The sequence below is a fragment of the Budorcas taxicolor genome, chromosome 14 (genome assembly GCF_023091745.1).
Source record: "Budorcas taxicolor isolate Tak-1 chromosome 14, Takin1.1, whole genome shotgun sequence".
In the NCBI taxonomy this organism is placed as follows: domain Eukaryota; kingdom Metazoa; phylum Chordata; class Mammalia; order Artiodactyla; family Bovidae; genus Budorcas; species Budorcas taxicolor.
Window position 1 is genome coordinate 74,282,593 of NC_068923.1, and position 22,702 is coordinate 74,305,294.

The window sequence follows — 22,702 nt, forward strand, 5'->3', positions numbered from 1 at the left end:
ACAGAGCAGGGCAAAAGCACGATCCACAGTGAAGGGAGGAACTAAGGAACAGGCTGCCTGTGGAAACAGGAAGCCCTCACCTTCTCCTGCTCTGTTTCCCAAAGGCCGGCAAACCGGCAGATACCTAGCATCCCCCAACTTTGGAAAAAACCCAACAGCTTTGGAGAAAAGACCTCTACACACGGACAGTGGAAAAGCTAGTTGACCTCGAGCTCACCTCACTATGAAGCCCATCAGGAACAAGGCCCACTCACTCACACAGAGCTTTTCAGTGCCCCACACAAACATACTGCACAGCCAGGCATCATCAGGCATCTGCAGAAAACACCATGAAGGACAGAAACTAAAATAAGCAAGCAGATAAAATGAAACGTGGAGGAAACAGATTATCCAGGGAAGAGAAGAAAACAAACCACAAAACAAACAAGAAGCTTAGTAAGTTAAATGAGAAGCTACTGCTTCCATTAAAAAGAATAAGATGGTAAGGAAAATTTAAAAATAAGATAGCTGAAATTAAAAACTCTATAGAAGCACTAGAAGATAAAGCTGAAAGAAGAGACAGCCCATAGGAGTACCAGTCTAAGTGTCCAACTCCTGACTAAAGGACTTACAGAAATAAACGAGGAAGATGGGATTAGGGTGACAATCAAATAAAGAAATTAAGAATATTTTTCAGAACAGGAGGATGCCAGTTTCCACAGTGGAAAGGTTGGCAGCACATTGCAATCCCACTTCTAAAACATGTCTGGGCTAAAATGTCAGTCAACTCTTCTACATTCTCTTCTCAGGTGATGACTTGATTCCTACTTCACTGAAAAGTCAGAAATAACCAGAAGATAATTTCCTTAACCTCTCACAAAAGGTACCAAACCTAACCGACTTTATCCATATTCTCTCTCTTCTACTGTTTCAATGGTTGAATGGCTTGAACTCATAACCAAGTCTTGCATTTGTACACTGGACCCCTTCCCACTTTTCTAATCAAGGACTTTCCTCTGGTAATGGTCTATTCTTGCAATAATTTCCCCCCTCTGCTACAGTGATTCCATCATACAAACTTACTCTATTATCGCTACCATTAAAAAAAATCTTTCCTTGACTCCACATTCCCACTCCAACTCAGGTATCATTTCTTTTTTTTCTTCCTCTTTATAAAAAAAAAACAAACAAAAAACCTGGAAATAGTTATCTTTACCCACTTTATTCAGTTCTGCTTTTCCATTTCCTTTCGAGCCCACTCTCCAGTCCGGTTTTGTCTGCATACTTCAGTGAAATTGCTTGTCAGAGATACCAATAAGCTTCAGATTGTCAAATCCAATGGTCAATTCTGAGTCCTCATTCTACTCAACTCTTAACATTTGACACAGTAGATCCTGCCCTCCTCCTGAGATACTTTTTTCAACTGACTTCTATAACACGGATTTTCCTGAATTTCTATGGATCTCATTCTTCTGATTTCTTCCATTCCTCTTCTGATTTCTTCCATTCCTCTTCTGATTTCTTCCATTTCCCAACTGGAAATACTGAAGCACTCCAGGGCTCACTCCTCAGACCTCTATCTACTCTCTGTATACCCAACTCCTCAGGAGAAACAAATCCAGAATCATGGTACTAAACACCATCTTTCCATGAAGGATTCACAATTTCTGGCCTCTATCTCGCCTGTGAATCCTAGACTTGAATGACCATTTGCCTTCTGGACAACTCCACTTGGCTGTCAACACGCATCTCAAACCTAACACGTCGAAAACACAACTCAAACCCACTGCCCCCTATCCGCCAAACACTGCCTTAGTCTCCCATCTCAGTGAGCTAGTGCCACCATTCGCCAAGTTACTCAGGCCAAGAATCCAAAGATTCATCCTCTAGTCCTCTCCTTTCCTCACTCCATAGCCAATCCATCAGCAAATCCACTGGCTCTCCCTTCAAAATACATCTCAAATGTGACCATTTGTTGCTGTTGTTGTTCAATCACTCAGTCTTGTCCGACTATTTGCAACCCCCATGGACTGCAGCACGCCAGGCCTCCCTGTCCTTCACCATCTCCCGGAGCTTGCTCAAACTCATGTCCATTGAATCAGTGATGCCATCTAACCATCTCATCCTCTTCTGTCCCCTTCTCCTTCTGCCTTCAATCTTTCCCAGCATCAGGGTCTCTTCCAATGAGTCGGCACTTGGCATCAGGTGGCCAAAGTATTGGCGTTTCAGTTTCAGCATTAGTTCTTCCAAAGAATATTTAGGACTGATGTCTTTTAGGATTGACTGGTTTCATCTCCCTGCAGTCCAAGGGACTCTCAAGAGTCTTCTCTAGCATCACAGTTCGAAGGAATCAATTCTTCGGTGCTCAGCCTTCTTTATGGTCCAACTCTCAAATTACTACTGGAAAAACCATAGCTTTGACTATATGGACTCACCGTTATTAAGTTAGTACATCTAAGCCAGTGTATATTTCACCTAGACTACTGAAACAGTCCTGACAGGTCTCACTGGGCTTCCCTGGTGGCTCAGCGGTAAAGCACCGGCTTCTAAAGAAGGGGTCTCGGAGAGGAAGGTTCGATCCCTGCATCACGAAGATCCCCGGAGAAGGAAGGGAATGGCTGCCCACTCCAGTATTCTTGCCTGGTAAATCTGAGGGACAGAGGAGCCTGGCATGCTAATCCATGGGGTCGCAAAAGAGTTGAACAACCAAACAACAACAGGTCTCACTACTTACCACTCTTGCTAATCTTACAATTTCTCTGATTCTTTAAAATGCAAATTTATCCTTGTCCGAAAGACCCCAAAGGAAAAAAAATTCAAAGTCCTTGTTAAGTCCTATAAGGCCTAAGTTCCCTGACCCTTGGCTATGTCTCCAGTTTCATTTTCTAACTCTTTCTCTTACTCCACTGCCACCAGACTGGCTTTCTGCCTCTCGGCATTCCATGTATACGTCAGGATCCTGTATTTGCTTTTCCCTTCATCTGGAACATTTTTCCTCCAGGTAGTCACAGCTTGTGTCTTGGCTCAACTGTTACCTCAGAGAGGCATACCCTGCCAGCCCTACATGAAAATTATACTGTCTTTCTCTGGTTCATTACTATGTTTTATATTTCTTTATAGCCCTTATCATTATCAGACATCTCATTATATTACCAGTTTTACATATTCTCTAGTTTATTTTTGGGCTCCCAAGTCACTGCAGATGGTGACAGCAGCCATGAAATTAAAAGACGCTTGCTCCCTGGAAGAAAAGCTATGACCAACTTAGACAGCATATTAAAAAGCAGAGACATTATTTTGCTGACAAAGGTCTGTCTAGTCAAAGCTATGGCTTTTCCAGTAGTCATGTATGGATGTGAGGGCTGGACTATAAAGAAGGCTGAGTGCCAAAGAATTGATGCTTTTGAACTGTCGCGCTGGAGAAGACTCTTGAGAGTCCCTTGGACTGCAGGCAGATGAAACCAGTCAATCCTAAAGGAGATCAGTCCTAAATATTCACTGGAAGGACTAATGCTGAAACTGAAACTCCAATATTTTGGCCACCTGACACGAAGAGCTGACTCATTGGAAAAGATCCCGATGCTGAGAAAGATTGAAGGCAGGAGGAGAAGGGGATGACAGAGGGTGAGATGGTTGGATGGCATCACTGACTCGATGGACATGAGTCTGCACAAGCTCCAAGAGTTGGTGATGGACAGGGAGGCCTGGCATACTGCAGTCCATGGCACTGGAAAGAGTTGGACATGACTGAGCAACTGAACTGAACTGATATATTCTCTAGTTTATTTCTGCCTTCACTGTCAGAAGGTAAATTCCAAAAGGGAAGGGATTTTGTTGTTTTTTTTTTTTTACTGCTGTGTCCACAGTGCCTAGAACCATTTGTGTGAGTGTAGAGTGATTTATCTATAAATATTTATTGAACAAATGATAACTATTCAGAGCAATGAATGAACAATGACAAGGCATGTCAAAAAATTTCAAACCATCAAGATGAAGAAAAGATCATAAATATTTCCAGCTGGAAAAAAATAGCCCACATGCAAAGGAATTAAATTCTGAATGTTTGATAATATCAGATGTTAGAAGACAATGCAGAAATAATTCATAAAATTCTGAAGGAGCATTACTTTCAATTTAGAATTCTACACCCAACCAAACATTTAGCTGACAGTAAAATAATGATCTTTTGGGCCCTGTGAGGAAGCAAAATTTTACCTTTCAAATATGCCTTTTAAGGAAGCAACTAGAGGATATAGTATTCCTAAAACCAACTGAAGGAGTATATGAATAAATCAGGAAGGAAAATGACACGGGACTCGGGAATTAGTAGACCCAACACTAAGAATGGCAAGAGGAAGCCACAGTACCACCACTGAGAATCTAAACCAAGCAGCCAGAGAGTACTGATAAGAGGACAGACAGACAGCTGAAGGAGGAAGACCTCCAAGGGGCTGGAAGTGGGGGACTGGAGCTGACAGATTATATGATACTCTCAGCACCTGGGATAATTACTGCTATATGTCTAACAAGTCTGCTGGAACATCTGAAAAAAATCAGCCATAGGTACACAGGAAACAAAGCAAATGGGGAGAGATGCAAATGCTGCATTAGCTGGGGGGAGGGGCGGGGGATTAACTAGGAGGAGGGGGCGGGGCGGGCGGGGGCATAGGTATTACAGAAGTAAATGTAATCAAAGTATACTACTTGATTCAGCAGGGTATCATACTGTATCAGGTTGAGAGAAATAAAAGTGGAAGAATAAGATAAATAAATTATCAACTACCATAATGGAGGAAAGACTGAAAGACTGAACAGATACTGCCTGAAGTTGTAAACTGATACATCAATAAACAACAAACTAAGCATATTAGGTAGAATATGGCCTACGTAGCAGGGGAATACCCCAAAGAGCTCAAAGTACCTGCCACGAGGGAGGAGGACTGGGTGGAGATAGAGAACAGTGGGCAAGGACTGCTGTTTTCCTGTTAAAAGTCCTTAATTCTGAGGGTTTTTTCCCAACTTTATTCAGGTACAATTGATGTATGATAAACTGAACATGTATAAAGTGCATACTTTGATAGGTTTTGAAATCATTGCCATAATCAAGGTACCAATTTATCCATCCAGAAGTTTCCTCTTGCCTGTTGGTAATCCCTCCCTCCTATCCCCTCTCTCATCAATACCCCCTCTCCCAGCCATAACCTTCCCTGGCAATCACTGATCTGTTTTCTATCACTATAGAGTGGTATTTTCTAGAATTTTACATGAAGGGAATCATACAGTATATATTCTTTTTTGTCTGGCTTCTTTCCCTTAGCATCATTTCGAGATTCATCACGTTGTTGTGTACATCAACACTTCATTCTTTACAACTGCCGAGTAGCTCTCTACTGTACTGGGCTTCCTGATGGATGATAAAGAATCTGCCTGCAATGCAGGAGAACTGAGTTTGATCCCTGCGTCTGAAAGTTCTCCTGGAGAAGGGAATGGCAACTCATTCCAGTATTCTTGTCTGGAAAGTTCCATGGACAGAGGAGCCTGGCAGGCTACAGTTCAAAGGATTGCAAAGAATTGGACACGACTGAGAGATTAACACAAACACTCTATTGTATGGCTATATCAAAATTTGCTTATCCATTCTCCTATTGATGGACAGTAAGAATTGCCCATGGGACAAGTGAGTGTCTATATCTACTAACAGGAAGTTAAATAAAAAGAGCTCTGCAGGTAAGAGATTAGGTTAAGGTTACAGATTTGCAAGTCATCATTATAAAAATGGTAACTAAAACGACTGAATGAAATTATCCAAAGAGAACATGTAGAGTAAGATGGAAAATCTGAATCAAGGGGGAATGCACTGATCTTATATATTCTTTCTTTCCAAATGCCACTGAAATGTGAGAAAATGTTTAAAGATAAAATAGAAAATCTATAGCTACACAAAAAATAGGGAAAGGGTCTCATCAGTGAACTATGAACACTGCGATATCTCTGAAAAATCAAAAGGAGAATGAAGACTTCTACTTTCAGCACTGTGACCAATTAAACATCTCTGGCCACAAAACATTCAGATTCCAGACAAACTGCAACAGATAAACTTTAAAATACACCGCTGAGCACTGCATTAACCTAATAAAATGGCACAAAATGTACAAAATGCAAAGCAACAAATCTACACGGAGAAGTGGATAATTCCATGATCACAATGGGAAATTTCAATGCATAGTTCTTAGTAAATGAAAGACCAAGTAAACAAAAAAATTAGTAAGTAAATATGAGATGTGATTCAGTTCAGTTCAGTCGCTCAGTCATGTCCAACTCTTTGTGACCCCATGAATCGCAGCACGCCAGGCCTCCCTGTCCATCACCGACTCCCAGAGTTTACCCAAACTCATGTCCATCGAGTCGGTGATGCCATCCAGCCATCTCATCCTCTGTCATCCCCTTCTCCTCCTGCCCCCAATCCCTCCCATCATCAGGGTCTTTTCCAATGAGTCAGCTTCTTCACATGAGGTAGCCAAAGTATTGGAGTTTCAGTTTTAGCATCATTCCTTCCAATGAACACTCAGGACTGATCTCCTTTAGGATGGACTGGTTGGATCTCCTTGCAGTCCAAGGGACTCTCAAGAGTCTTCTCCAATACCACAGTTCAAAAGCATCAATTCTTCGGCGCTCAGCTTTCTTTATAGTCCAACTCTCACATCCATACATGACCACTGGAAAAACCACAGCCTTGACTAGACAGACCTTTGTTGGCAAAGTAATGTCTCTGCTTTTTAATATGCTATCTAGGTTGGTCATTACTTTCCTTCCAAGGAGTACATTGCAATTAACAAGTCTGGTTTAAAGGCATACCAAACTATTAGAGGACAAGAGCTGTGGAGGACTTTGGACCAGTGCAGAGTTCACCTTGCCCTGATGGGGCAAGTGACTGAGCAAAGAGAGGGCTGCCATGATTATACACTGAAAGTTGCTCAGTCGTGTACAACCCTTTGTGACCCCTTGGACAGTATAGTTCATGGAATTTTCCAAGCCAGAATACTGCAGTGGGTAGCCTTTCTCTTCTCCAGGGGATCTTCCCAACCCAGGGATTGTACCCAGGTCTCCCGCATTGCAGGCCGATTCTTTACCAGCTGAGCCAAAAGGGAAGCCCAAGGATACTGGAGTGGGTAGGCTATTCCTTTTCCAGCAGATCTTCCCAACCCAGGAATTGAACTGGGGTCTTCTGCGTTACAAACAGATTCTTTACCAACTGAGCTATGAGGGAAATAAGGGAGATACACTGCATCTCTCTTATTTGAATGATGCTGCATTTGATACTTATTTGAATGATCCTGAAGCCTAAACCACCTAACAGGAGCTTGCTGGAGAGCAAACAGTAGAGTACTTTATCCATTTTCTCTGTCCCGAGGGGGAGAATGCCCAGCTTGTGTGGGTATCCTCTTCTGGGACTGGGGTGGAACAGGGGAGGCATGAGCAACTCGTGGTAGTTACCTCTGTTTGCTGTCCCAAGAGAGCCTAGTTCCTACAAATTCTGAGTCTCTGGAAATTGAATCTTATGATGGAAAGAATTAAAACACACTGCGTTTAAGTCTTCTAACCCAAGAGCTATAAATAAATTGAGGGTCAGCACTTTAGAACTATTATTGTCCTGGATGGACAAAATGAAACTAACACATGTACCTTTCGCTGCTGCTACTGCTAAGTTGCTTCAGTCGTGTCCGATTCTGTGTGACCCCATAGACGGCAGCCCACCAGGCTCCCCCGTCCCTGGGATTCTCCAGGCAAGAACACTGGAGTGGGTTGCCATTTCCTTCTCCAATGCATGAAAGTGAAAAGTGAAAGTGAAGTCACTCAGTCGTGTCTGACTCTTAGCGACCCCATGGACTGCAGCCCACCAGGCTCCTCCATCAACAGGATTTTCCAGGCAAGAGTACTGGAGTGGGGTGCCATTGCCTTCTCCAGTACCTTTTGCTATATTAAAACAATTTTCTTATGGGGCAAATAAGGCAAGTCACATGCTCTAATTCTTCTACGGTGTCAACACTGGTTAATCCAATAACGTTGTTGTTTATGCAATCCACAGGGATAAATCAGATGTTGACAACTCAAGACACCTTTAGTGGCCAGGCAGATAAATTCAAAAGGGTAGGAGTAGTTGGGTAGCAGCTGCGACTCACTTCTAGTGGACTGTTATCAGGGAGTGGGAACATAGAACTCTCTGGTATTTCAAGTTTTCATAAGAAAACAGAATCTGGATTTGTATGAGAAGTCTCCAAATAAAAAGAAAATTTAATGTGAGCATGTAAAATAATGTACAGGACAAAGCAAGCATGTCTTAAGATCCGATCCAGTGTGGACTACTAATGTTCACGCTCCGTTACAAGCTAATAGCCGTTTAGAATTTTAGACTTGGGAGGGACTTTGTTTTTAAAATGTGTGTATGTATGTGTGCATTCTGCCAAGGAATAGTTTCTTTAAGTAAGAAGTACAAAGAGGCGTAATACATTCAGTAAATAAAAGCACACTGCACTGGCTGAACAGGAAGCCCTCCCTCTGAGACACCTCTCACTGTTCCCCTTTCCCTCCAGTAACCTCAGAGCACCTCCAGAGACCACGTCAGCAAAGCACCTACCTAATCCAAACCTTCAGACTACAAGTGAGAACATGGAATCCAATTCCTATTGAAATTGTTTTTGCAATCCCCACAACCAGTCTGAAATAGACTTTAAGGGCCTTATCCCTGAGCTAATGTTACTGATAGTAAATGAGAGCTTTGATTTATTCAGAACCTACCATAAACCAGGCACTGTGCTTTTTCATATACCAGGTCTTTTCACAGCAAGTCTGTGAGAGGGACATTCTTATTTCCACCTCATAGATAGGGAAACAGAGACTCCAAGAGCACCTTCTAGAGAGTCAATAAGTAGTAAGCGGCAACCAGGGTACGAGCCTGGGTCCATACGACTCCAGATTTGTCCTCTGTAACCCTGATGCTAAGCTGCCACCCAGCTCTCCCTGAAAACTACTCTTCCCCAAAGCACAACACAGGCAGGAAGGCCAATGTGAGCGGAGGCGAAGAAGGATATCAAAAGAGAACTGAGTCACCCAGCACAAAACAAAACCAATGTTCACGGGACACATTACTCAAGACAATAAAACCTTAAACTATGTTTATCATATTCTGGATGATACATGCACCTCCTGAAGCTGGTAATTCTGGAACAGGTAATTTTATATCACATAATAGCACTTTAAATAATGGGTAGTCAGCCTGTTAATGAACTCATCCCAAATGGTTGAAAAAACAGAAGAAGCCTATTTCCCTCATCTTTTAACTAAAATTCTTGATGGAAATCATCTATGTTCTTCCATAAAAATGTCCTGGGTTTCATTCTCAGAAACCAAGCCTTGACTGAGACGGAAAGACTACTAACATGACTCGCTGTGACATTTCCTGTGTCCTTAATCTTGTACTCAGAATATCACCATGTTATTTAACTAGTATTTAGCATGGCAGGATTTCATCTAATTCTTTGGTGGAAATAATGCCAGCACTGTAGTTATGGTCCCAGCTCTGCCATTAACTCTTGGTGTCACCTCTGGCAGCAAACTTTCTGTCTTTGAGTCTCAGAACATTCGTCAGGAAAATGAATGTGACGAACTCCAGGATGGCCTCTAAGGACACTTTGTGTCTCAAAAAGTTTATGAAGAAGCTGACAAAGTGTGAATAGCAGAGGTGGACATACATTTCAAAGCAACTGTTGGTACTACGATGAACATTTCTCCTGTCAGTTAACTAACTCTGTACTGAGCTCACTTCCATCTGCCCTGCAGTACGATTCTGGGGAATCCCAAAGTAGGTGGGAGGCTGCACAAACTTAAGAATGGATGCAACCTGACAACAAAAATACAGACACGATTTTTAAGCTAGGCCATTCTTCCAGGTGTTGAGATTCTTGTACAAAAGAACAGTCAGATTACTTGATGCATTTGCAGTGGGATCAGTAATATCCACGGGGCCAAAGTAAGTGTCCAGGGACAATGGTTCAGGAAGTGCCCACTGGCACTGGTGACGGGGTGATCCTGTGGCATGATCTTAACTGTGTTCTTCCTCTTTGCTTCGCTATGGTTCTCCAGCCTCTCCAATGATCCGACAAGCCACCCAACATCCATCCATTTTCTGCTTCAGTTAGTCAAAGTGGGGTTCTATTGTTTGCAACCAAGAAGACCAGCCAGCTTGGCAATGATATAAAGAATGAGTTGTAAATGACCTCAGTGAAATGAGAAGAATTCTAGAACTAGTTTTCCTGCCTAACTGGGGCCAAAAGCGAGTGAACATTCTATCAGTGTTTAAAGATGGAAATCTGTAAGTCCATGGTATGTAGCAGAAAAGCAATTAACTGCGTTATCTTATAATCACTCGGATTCAAAGAACTTCTCCTGCTACCAGAGAAGCCGAGAAATGTATAAAGAGCATCATGTACTCAAGGCCCACGGGCTAAAATGAGTGCTTCTAAGGGCACTGTTGGCTTAGGAAGAAAGTGACAAACCGGCATCCCTGAATTCTCGGTTCAAGGTGTGGGGTGCAACACAATGATCAAAGGCCACTCCAGACTGGTAGGTGCCACCTTTAGTAAGCAAGAAAACATACACACGAGGCCTGTCTTGGGCAGTTGCAAGATGATGAGACCTCCGCACCTGCCCACCAGAATCTTAAAGGTTTATACAGAGGCCTTAACTGGGCTCAGTCACACAGACCATCCACTGGCTTCGGTACCGCTTTACTCTCTCAAGGCTGAAGGTGAAAACCAAAGGTACAGACTGATCCTGCAGGCTGCCAAATTATATCAGTTAAATTTGCTTCCCTTTCGTATAAGAGATCTAACGATATAGTGATAAGGAGGGATACTGTGATGAGTGGGACCTCAAGATGTGACGTGGGGGTACACGACAAGGTTCAGGGTATCCATGCAGGATTCTGAACCCACAGCCCTCAAGGCAGACCCTCATCCCTTTTCTGCTAGGGCACTCCTCTGAAAGATATACTTTGTAACAAGAAAATAAATAGCCTCATACCCATTCCCACCATTCTTCAATGTCTTCATCTGTAGGTAGAGTTCCACCCACTGTGCTCTGGAACAGTTAAGTCAAACTAAATCTGGAAAAAGGATTATATATTGTTTATAAGACACTATACATTTACATTGGTTTGAGGGTGCTAGATTATGGAGGAAAGGACGAAGTTTTAGATGGGGCTAAGATATATTGACACAAATGTATTGATTCTAGATTTAATGTGGTAGCTTCAGAGCTGGTCTTTTGGGGGTCAGATGATCAGTGGGTTTTTGACAGGGGCTTGGTGGGATCTTGTTGGAGAAGATAATGGGGAGGACGTGACCCATGAGCTAGACCCTGGCAACTGGAGTTCTCTCATCCCCTCTCCTGTCCTTGGAAGTTATGTTCACTGCCTTTCCCAGCCCTAGAAGCTGCCCAAGACTCATAGTCTGCCCAAGTACCATACTGGCTTCCTGGATAAACATTTTTATGGTTGAAGTAGTCAAATGAAAAATATTAGAGATCTCCCTCTATCATAGCAGGAAATCAAAAGCAATACTGCAGATGGAGCTTTCAGAGGTAAGTAATGCCCATATTCATGGGTAGCAATTCTTGGCATCTGTCCATTTTAACTGGATATGTTATTAATATATTGTCTTGAGCGACCTTAATCAAATGTATAAGGTAGTTTTCCAGATGCGGTCTCTTTAATGCAACAAATCAGTACACCTTTGGCAACACATATGCAGCTTGAATCTGGCCAATGCTTTTTCCTCCAAAAGGAATTTCCTTTCACCTTAGCAAGCAGAGCAACACGTCTTCACCAACTTGCCTCAGAGCATTCTCAGAGTGTTTCCTGAAACAGCAGCAGCAGCAGCCCCTGGAAATCTGTTAGAAAGGCAAATTCTCCATCCCGCATCCGACCTACTAATTCGGGAGGTGGGGTCAGTGATCTGTGTTTTAACAAGCCCTACAGACAATTCTGATGCATGCTAGAGGGTGAGGAACACTGCCTTAGAGTAACATCAGCTCTTCAGCTCTGTGCCTTAATTTCATTTGACCAGAGACTGGAGACTCTAAGCATATTACTGTTTCATAGGACATCACACTAGCCCGTCTTATTCAGGACAGAAAGCTGGTGAGGCCATAGATACATTCCAATGAGGATATTAACCCTACATAATAAAAGGGACTTCCCACCTTGATTCTACTAACGGTTCCTGGCAGACACTGGACACATCTATGGAACCCCTGGAGATAATCAGCCCAAGACCTCTCATGAACTGGGTGTTATCTGCTGATCTACTTATGACATCAGGTGTAGCCAATAGCATTCCTTCTTCAAGTGGCCGGAGTAGAACTCAAAAGACAAGGGAAAGCTATAGCTCACGCCCTCAGAATGCGTACTTCCGCCATACTACACCTTTTCCTTAAAACACACTGGCTAGCTCCCCATGCTATAATCACATGATAATGGAAAGAACCATAGCATGGACCTGGGCTTGCTGTTGCTGTAAGATCCTGAAGAGAAACTCTGGGTTAGATGGCTAATCGAGAGGAATCTAAAGAGGAAAAATATTTTTATTTTAAAAAATATCAAAATATGTAGAGCTAAGTCTCTGCAGAGTGCTCTTGTGGTAGTGTCTTGTCTATACCTTGCCTCCCTTTGTCCTAAAACTGCAGATTATATAAACATTTGTTACTTTTCTGAAGCCCCTGGTACGTGGAAGAAGCCACTTTACTAGTGACCACGGCCAAGTGACTGTCAAGCATCTGATTCTGAGCTTAGGATTTGTGCTTTCTACTTCTGGTGATATGCACAGTAACTCAAGAAGTGCTAAGAGCTTTATTTCCTACCTTAATATGCCACCAAAAAGAAATCCAAGTTCCAGTGACAGTAATGAAAACAAAGAATGTGAAGAAGTTTAAAAAATGGTTGAAACGAAAGTGGTGCACCGTAGCTAGGAAACAGACTCACTAAAGAGCTAAAGGGGTCCTCAACCGTTTACACTTCACAGAGCAAATACTTTCAAAGTGGTTACAAGGGTCTAGAGTAAATTCTTTGAGAATGTTAATTGACTAGTATATAATCAAGTGGTGAAAACTTTGCCACTTATTATCATGAATGTGACCAATCTTAGGCAAGTCAACTTCTTTTTTAAAAATGCAAAGCAGGGCCTGGGATATAAGAAAAGAATAATAAGCAGAAATGTGCATTATTTCCACAACAGAAAACTTATTACTTTTAAAATACTTAGGTAGCTCAGCAGTAAAGAATCCATGGGAGACATGGGTTTGATCCCTGGGTCAGGAAAATCCCCTGGAGTAGGAAATGGCAGCCTTGCCTGGAGAATCCCATGGACAGAGGAGCCTGGCAGGCTACAGTCCATGGGGTCGTAAAGAGGTGGACACGACTGAGTACAGCATAACTGCAGCAACAAAGCAGTGAGCATTATACATTTTAAACTATTTCTCCAAATGAGCTTTCTTTTGGAAATCAAACAAATATATATTAAGTTCTTGGCACTGCAAAATAATCTATCCACTGAAGAATCAATTTTTAAATTTAAAATTTGTTATTTAAGGGGATTTAAGTAATAAATTTAAGCAAAATTAAGTAACAAATTTAAGTAAAATTTGTTACTTAAGTCCCCCCTACTTAGAGGAACTTCCCTGGTGGTCCAGTAGCTAACACTTGGTGTTCCCAGGGGGGTCCAAGTTTGATCCCTGGTCAGGGAACTAGATTCCACATACCACAACTAAGATCCAACACAGCAAAACAAACAAATAAAAATAAATATTAAAAAGAATAAACTTATAACTTAGAGAGTGTGGCCAAGATGGTGGAGCCAGGAAGACTTTGAGCTCACCTCCTCCCACAGGCACACCAAAACTACAGCTATATACACAGCACCTACTGATGAACACGACCTGAAGACTAGCAGAAAAAAATTTCCACAACTAAAGACATAAAGAAGGAACCACAATGAGACAGGTAGGGGAGGCAGTGACACAGCACAGTCAAGATCGACTCCCCAGGGTAGGCAACCCACAAACGGGAGGATAGTCGCAACTGCAGAGGTTTTTGCCAGGAGTGAGCGTCCTAGCCCTACATCAGCTCCCTAACCGGGGGTCTCACACTGGGAAGATGAGAGCCCAGGATCCCCAGCCTTAAAGGCCAGCAGCGCTGCACAGAGGAAAGCTGGAGAGGTGCAAGAAAGAGATATTCCATGCTCAAAGGGCACATACAAAACTGCACACACTCCCAGTGCCAGTGCCGAGGCAGTAACGTGACCGGTAAGACCACCTTGCTGATCTTAGCCTCCCAGAGAGGCAGAAGGCAAGGGACTCCTCCAGGGGAAATAGACACTGGCGGCACCCACTTGGGGAGCTCATTCTACCACGAGGACAATGGTGTTGGCAAGTGCCGTTTTTGAGTCTTCCCTCTAGCCTATTCATGGTGGGGGGTCCACTACCACTGGTGGCCACCAAACAAGGCAGGGATGTGGCAGCCAATAGGGCCAGGGACCAGACCCACCTACCAGGGTACCACAGTAGTCAGGCCTGTCACAGCAGGAGGACCCACACAGTGGACACCCTCAGAGCATATGGCCCTGGAGACCAGAGAGGAGTGTTCTGCCAGGCCCCATGGGATGTCTCCTACATAAGACCAGTTCTCCAAGACTGGGAAACATAACTGACCTACTTAGTACATAGAAACAAGCACAAGGATTTGGCAAAATGAAGAGACAGAGGAATATGATCCAAATGAAGAAACAAGACAAAACCTCGTAAGAACTAAGTACAGTGGAAATACGCGATCTACCAGATAAAGAGTTCAAGATAATGACCACAAGATGCTCAAATGAATTCAGAAGAATGGATAAATACAGTGAGAAATTTAATAGAACTTAAAATTATAAAGAAGAATTAAACAGAACTGAAGAATATAATAACTGAAAGAAAAAAATATACTCCAAGAAATAAACAGTAGATCAGATAATACAGAGGACCAGATCAGTGAACTGGAATACAGAGTAGTAAAAATCTCCCAAGCTGAACTGAAAAAAGGAAAAAGAATTTTTAAAAATGAGGATACTTTAAGAGACCTCTGGGACAGCATCAAGTGTACTAACATTTGCGTTATAAGGGTCCCAGAAGGAGGAGAGAGGTAAAGGGGCAGAGACTTCACTGGAAGAAAACTTATAACTTGAAAGACTATAATTCACATTCAGGTACACCTTGAACAAACATCAATGAATGAATACATAACAAATATACAAACTAGAGTAATAAAAAGTTAATATCTACAAGCTGCATTCTCAAGGAAAGGTGATAATCACAACACAACAGTCTTCCCATGGTCTAAAAGAACCACATCCCGTTGTGGAAGGCTCTCCTGAAATCACAATATACTAGACTGGAATGTCAAGGAATGGCCCTAGGAACCTTGTGCCTATCAGCAGAGACTCCAAGGAGAAATATTGTCCCCTATTTCCATACAGGTCTAACCTTGATTCTGCAGACTCAGAAGTGGTCAGGGCGCTCGCTCTCTCTTTTAATGCAGAACAATGTCAGGAAGGAAGGTAAGTTTATATCTTCATTTAAAATGCAACAGTGGCCATTATACACACAACTGATCTGGAATACTTTTCCATATCTATTTCACTTTAAATGACTCAATACATGACTTTCAGAATAGTTACACTTATTTTCAGAAAGTCTTCCCTAAAAAAATACAGAGGTTACTCATATTAAACATTTCCTTTTGCATGGGATAGAAGTGGGGTTCACTAGACTCATCAAAAAGCAGATGAATATGTTTAGAAACCAATGCCCAATAGAAGCTGACTTTTTTCTTAAGTCTGTTTATACAGTTTTTCTCCATCCCTTTATTTCTAACTGAATAGAGACATTTTAATAGTGCATATTAACAGGTGAAAGGAAAGGGTTTTTTTGGCTCACTTCCCTTTAGACCTTTCAAAAGTGGAACAACCACATGCTGTTCCAAACACAATACTTGACTTAGCTTTTGCCTAGGCCTTAACGTAGGCAATTCAAAAAGAAAAATACAATACTCCGGTTTCCATTTTCCCTAGATCAGTCTCAGCTCTTTTTGGATGAAATCAGTCTCTCAAGGGACATCAACCTCACAATTTGAGAAACAATGCTCTAGATATGAAACAAAAAGCAACACAATGGAAAACCAGCAACCATTTGTTTTTACACTTGGAGAGTTACACTGTACAACATCCTTTTCATTATAAAGCCAAGTAACTTCTCAGAATTGTAAATTAACTCTTTGTAATACAAATTACTTCAGCCTCAGATAATAAAATAAGGGGGAAAAAAAACCAAAGTCCTTTATTTCAGGTAATCTCTGAAACAGAACTAAAGGACCAGGATATCTTGGTCAGACCCTTTGGTTTGTGATAAATTTGACTTAAAAAAATTTATCTGTAAAGTAAATAACATATAGCACATACAGTAACATATTAATAAGAATGCACAATAACGATTATTTATTACATGCTGTATGTATGTAATCCTTAAGAAGATTTTCAAGTACTCTAAACCAGGGTTCAGCAAATTATAACCTGTGGGCCAAAAATGATGCACTGTTTTTGTAAATAAAGCTTTATTGAAACACATCCACACTCATTTGTTATTTGCTACAACTGAGGAGTTGAATAGCTGTGGCAGAGACCAAATGTTTTGCAAAGCCAAAATTACTATTTCGCCCTTTACAGAAAAAGTTTGCATTCCCTGTTCTAAATGAGTGGGTCTCAAAATCTAATGCTCATAAGAAATACCTGAACAGCTTGTTATCAGCTTCCTGGGCTCTACTTTCACAGATCATGGTTCAATAGGTTGGGATGGGGTCCATGAACTTGCACTTCTAACAAGCTCACAAGCTGCTGGTCTATGAACTAAACTTTGACAAACCACTTTGGCCTAAACCATCTCATATAATCACAGATCAGCAACGACCACAAATTCTATAAAACAGGATAGTCATCACACATAATGGAAACCAAGGCATAAAAGAGGAAGGAAATAGATCTCCTGACTTATATGAAATTCATGATAGCTATGAAGGCACAATTGATTGCCACAGTCAACAGATAATTCTTCACCCCCTCATCCTAACATTAGTGATAGTGATAGTGTTGGTAGATCAGTCGTGTCTGACTCTTTGCGACCCCATGAACTGGAGCTTGCCAGGCTTCTCTTTCCACAGAATTCTCAAGGCAAGAATACTGTAGTGGGTTGCCATTCCCTTCTCTAGGGGATCTTTCTGACCCAGGGATTGAACCAGGGTCTCCTGCATTGCAGGCAGAGTCTTTACCGTCTGAGCCACCAGGGAAGCCCCTAACATTACACCAGGGAAGCATCCTGACATTGATTCACAGTGAACACTGGAAATTCAACAGGGACCAGCAGGAATCCAAAGCAATTGGGTTGGAGGTGTAAAACCCATCAGTTCTTCAGAGAAGTTATAAAACACTTAAAAAAAATAAACGCCTTTATATTCCGTTATAATTTAATACTTGACTGGACTATAAATACTCAAAGACAACATGTGAAAAGAAATCTGACACATATGGTTGATGATACAGTGGTCCAATCAAAAGATTAATTCTTACATATCACATAGATAAATATAAAATTTAAATTAGTTAAAGGGTTAGTTAAAAATCTAATCCTTTCAATTAAAAATAAATACATGTCAAGCTAGTATGTGAATGAACACAGATGACACAACTGATGTATTTTATTAGAACTAGCTCAGGCAGATCAAAGGTGGCTGATATGTAAACCATCGAAAGATATGAGTGCCTTTCACTTAGACTCTGCAGAAGATACAGAGGAAGGTAAAGACTTGGAGGGAAAATTCTCTTTGCTGATTTATTAGAATAGGAAACATCTCCTTTTCCTTTAGTCAGCCTTTGTTGAACATCTACCAGGCTCAGAGGCATTGTACTAGGCATTAGAGATAGAAAAGAATAAACATCCCTCCTCTCAATGAGCTCACAAGCTCATGAGAGAGCTGTGTAAGTAAGTGTACTACAGCATGTTAAGTACAAGGACACTTGCATAGATTATGTACTATCAGGGTGTACAGTGAGTTGATTAAATATGCTTGGGAGAAAAGTGAAAGGAAGGCTTCACTAGACATAGAGTTACTTTGAGACCTGAAAAGACGGAGCAGATGAAGAAGGGCAGGTATTGAGGCAGTGGATACAATATATGCAAACGTATGGAAGTGAGAGGGAATAATAGGAATCTGAGTTCTACAAACAGCTCAGTTTGGCTGAAGGAGAGTGTATAATGTGGGAAGGGGCGAGATGGGAAGCTGGACAGGAAGGCAGGGTCACATACAAAGAACGTTGGGTGCCATGTTGGTCAGGTCTATATTTTTCTGGCTTTAGGGAAATAAAGAATTTTAACCCCAGAGAGGACTGCACACATTTGTATATCAATCAAATCACTCTGGCACCACCAGAGGGGACAGACTGAAGCCAAAAGATTTTATTTTCGATCTAAAAATTCTGACGAGACTTTGTATCCAAGGCATGGATGAGAAAGAGAAAGGTAAAACTGATTAGAGGGTAAAAAAAACTCCCAGCTTAATTTGTATTGAGGTTTATAAAGAAGCAGCAAAGACTGAAATTAACACATGACATTCTAATCTTAGGGAGTATTTTGTTGTTGTTGTTATCTAATAAGGTCAAGGGTAAAAAAATACATAAAATAGTTTTAAAATGACACTATGGTCCATGGTGACAGAGAAGACTACATCAGATCATAGTGCTCAAATTACAAGCAAATCACAACTTCTTGGGGCTTCAGTTTTTCACCTATATAAATGACACATTCAAAGCTTCTTAACCTTGAGCGTCCCTGGTGGCTCAGACGGTAAAGCGTCTGCCTACAATGTGAGAGACCCGGGTTCAATCCCTGGGTCGAGAAGATCTCCTTGAGAAGGAAATGGCAACCCACTCCAGTATTCTTGCCTGGAAAATCCCATGGATGGAGGAACCTGGTAGGCTACAGTCCATGGGGTAGCAAAGAGTCAGACACGACTGGGCGACTTCACACTTCACACACACAACCTGGGCTATAAACAGAAGTATATTTCAATATAATTGGTTTCCTTTGTAATCCTACTCATTTTATTTAAAATTCTGAGAATGCATCAGTGGCACAAAAAAGGATAAGAAACTCCGCATGATATTTAAGTCCCTTGCGTGTGTGCTAAGTTGCTTCAGTTGTGTCCAACTCTTTGTGACCCCATGGTGGCTACGTAGCCCGCCAGGCTCCTCTGTCTATGGGGATTCTCCAGGCAAGAATACTGGAGTGGTTTGCCATTCCCTCCTCCAGGGAAGCTAGAGCTGAAGCTCCAAGACTTTGGCCGCCTGATGTAAAGAGCCGACTCATTGGAAAAGACCCTGATGCTGGGAAAGATTGAAGACGGAAGGAGAAGGGGGTGACAGAGGATGAGGTGATTGGATGAATTCACTGGCTCAATGGACATAAGTTTGAGCAAGCTCCAGGAGACAGCAGAGTACAGGGAAGTCTGGCGTGCTGCAGTCCATGGCGTTGCAAAGAGTCAGACAGGACTTAGCGGCTGAACAAGAGCAACAAAGACTGACTTGGGTTGATATTATCTTGCCTTTCCATTTCCCTTTCTTCTTTTGTAGACTTAGGTTAATGCTGATATTAAGTGATTGCTTGGTATCTTTCTTTTACATCCTTAAACCAACTGAAAAGTGACTTATGGAATAAAACTCAATAGTAAGGGGCAGGAGAAAGTTTAGTGCATGAGAAAGATTATATAATGAAGAAATTAGTAGTGTCAGCAATCAAGTAAAGGAGGACATTTCTTGGGTATGTCCAGACACAAAACTACCTGGGAAAGAAGCTAGGTATATGAAAAAATAACTCTTTCAGGGGGTCAGAAACAATTGGTTTTAAAAAGACAAGCATAAAACAAAAACTCATTCTTATCATCTTAAAACTACAGTATCTAATAGCAGGGAGGCATCTCTCTATTCATAATGGTACTTCTCTATGATAAGGAACTCTAAAGAATCTGAATCTTAAGGTCAATGTCAGCATTCTAACTTCAAATGTATATAGCTATTACATAAAAAGGAAACCAGATTTAAAAAAATTTTTAAGAACGCTATAAGAAATGAGTTATAAAACACATATTAGAGAAAATGCGAATGAATGTTTTAATTATTCCTTGAAGTTACTCACACTACTTGATTTAATCAGATTAAACAATCAAAATGGTTCTGATTAGCCAATGGAAATCTCACCACATCATCTGTTCAGTGCTCAAAATGACAACTTTGCACTGGTTTAGAAATCTACTGAAAGATTACAGTAATACATTGATAATTTGCCATATCTTTTAAAAGTACTTCTACTCAGTAATCAAAAGCCCTCCTATTTCAGACACGAGTCTACAATGAGGTAGCTGAACAACTGTTCAACTAAACAACAAGGGAAGACTGCAAAATCAAGCCTAGTCAGTTTTTAAAGCTGTGTCTATATTAAAATTGCCAGGGTTTCAACTCTTAGAAACAATCTGAGGAAATAAGTCTTTACCTTTCTCAGCCTTTCTGGAGAAAATCTACAAAAACATTTGTCTTCTTTCCTTCACAAAATTTATCATCCTAACAGATGTGCAGGAGAGGACAGGTTCCTGTCTCTACAGGTTAACTCTTTCTTCCCACACCTCCCTAGCCATCTGCATATCTCTAAACCAGAGGCAGGCAACTGAGGCACCTGGGGCAATCTTTACTGTCACTCTGCTCCTCCCGTGACGTGTGGTTTCTTTTAAGGTCGGGCAGATCTCATGGAGAAGGAAATGGCAACCCGCCCAGTACTCTTGCCTAGGAAATTCCATGGATGGAGGAGCCTGGTGGGCTACAGTCAGTCCACGGGGTCGCAAAGTCGGACACGACTGAGCGACTTCACTTTCTTTCTGTCTTTTTACAAAGACTACTTAAGCACTATACTTTAAAAAAGTCACTTCTTCGCAAAACACTATCTACAGCCCCCAAATCTTCTAGTCACTGATTTGCTTCAAACAGGCCCAAGTGAACATAACAACTACTCATGAAAATATATGTAGTCCAAACACTTTAGTCCAGGCAATAGAAGATTATATGTTCAATGAATTAGTAAAAATTCAGAATTCACATTTTTTACCATGAGGAATTACCAAATTGACTCAGGAGAGCAAAATTTCTGCCAGGTGCACAATATTTTAAAATCATTCACAACTATTATTCATAGAGAATGAACCCTATCTTATGCAAATCCACTAAACAAAGCCACAAATATATACAAAATATAATCCAGTAGGGAGATTTAATTTTCAAAGGCATTTATTCAAAGTAGGACTTATTTACAACTTCAAGAAATCCTTTACTGTTATCTTTTTCAAAAAAAGATTGCATTTATAGCTTATTGCATTTATAGCACAGAGCATAAACTATTCTTCCATAAAGATATGAAGAACTACTCACCTCCATTTCTACAGCAGCAATACTCTGGTCATAATGACCCATCAGATTAGGGAAAAACGTCATGTTGTAGGCCATTTTCATACATCTGGGAACAGTAATTGGTTCACAGGTGAAAAGACTGTGCCCTCTTACCAGGGGTAGAAAAATACATGTCCACAAAAATGTAAACGTTTCCATTCTCTTCAAATTCCTAATTTTACCACATGGCTTGTATTAATCACTCTTCATTCTCAGATTTCCATCCAAAGATAAAAATGTTCAAATTCCTCATTTGATTATTTTACCATTTTGAAGGAAGCTCTTTTTCCTGAAAATGAGTTCTGGGTCAATTACTGTAAAAACAATCGAAAGGGTGTATCAGCAACATTTGTTATTGACTCAAATGCAAACGTCAAAGTGCAGAGTTTCATGCTAGGTAATTAACACCGGGAAAACGACGGAAAATTTCGTCCCATCAATTACTGTTCCACCTGCCTTGGCACAGAATCTATGACTTGCGGAGGAAATCTCATCCCTAGAGACCGGATGACTGGAGGTTCGTGCTGTATGGAACACAGGGTAAAATCGGGGCACTGGATGAGTGAGATGGAGAAAATGGTGGGGTTGGGAACAAGTTAATGAGGATTAACAGAACTGTAAAATCTAAAAGGCCCTGTCGGGTGTCTTATTACGCACAAGAAAACTGAGTTGCAGGGAAATTCCTTAAGATCTCACGAGTTCTTAAATTCTTTGAAGACTTTAAAGGGCCAGCTTTTGTGGCACTCTTCTGAGACTAACTTTTTTGTCTTTAAAAAGGCCAACCAGAGGGAGACTTCTGGGATTCCTACTGCGGAGGAGCGAAACGAGTGTTCAAAAGGCTGGGGAGGGCGGAGGGGAGTAGCGATCTCATAGAAAAGAAAAGTGAGCAAAGCTGTCCCGGGAGGCCGACGGAGTTTCCGTGGGAGGGAAGCTGTGGGCACCAAGCCACGAATCGTCGCACCCGTCACCCCATCCCCCCAACACACAAACACACACACGTACGTCCCGGGTTCCAGCGCCGGGCAGGGCAACTCACCCCCTCAACCCACCCCCCCCACCCCCAAACATACACAAAGAGCCACGAATCGTCGCACCCCATC

General features: G+C 41.6%; 1 protein-coding gene across 1 annotated transcript in view; it reads right to left on the minus strand.

Moving 5' to 3' along the window:
- FZD6 (frizzled class receptor 6) overlaps positions 1-21,761 on the minus strand; it is a 33,831-nt gene extending 12,070 nt beyond the window's left edge. The window contains exon 1 of the mRNA XM_052651799.1: positions 21,585-21,761. Within this exon, the coding sequence (XP_052507759.1) occupies positions 21,585-21,761 (177 nt within the window). The remainder of the gene's footprint in view (positions 1-21,584) is intronic.
- Positions 21,762-22,702: the final 941 nt, after the last annotated feature.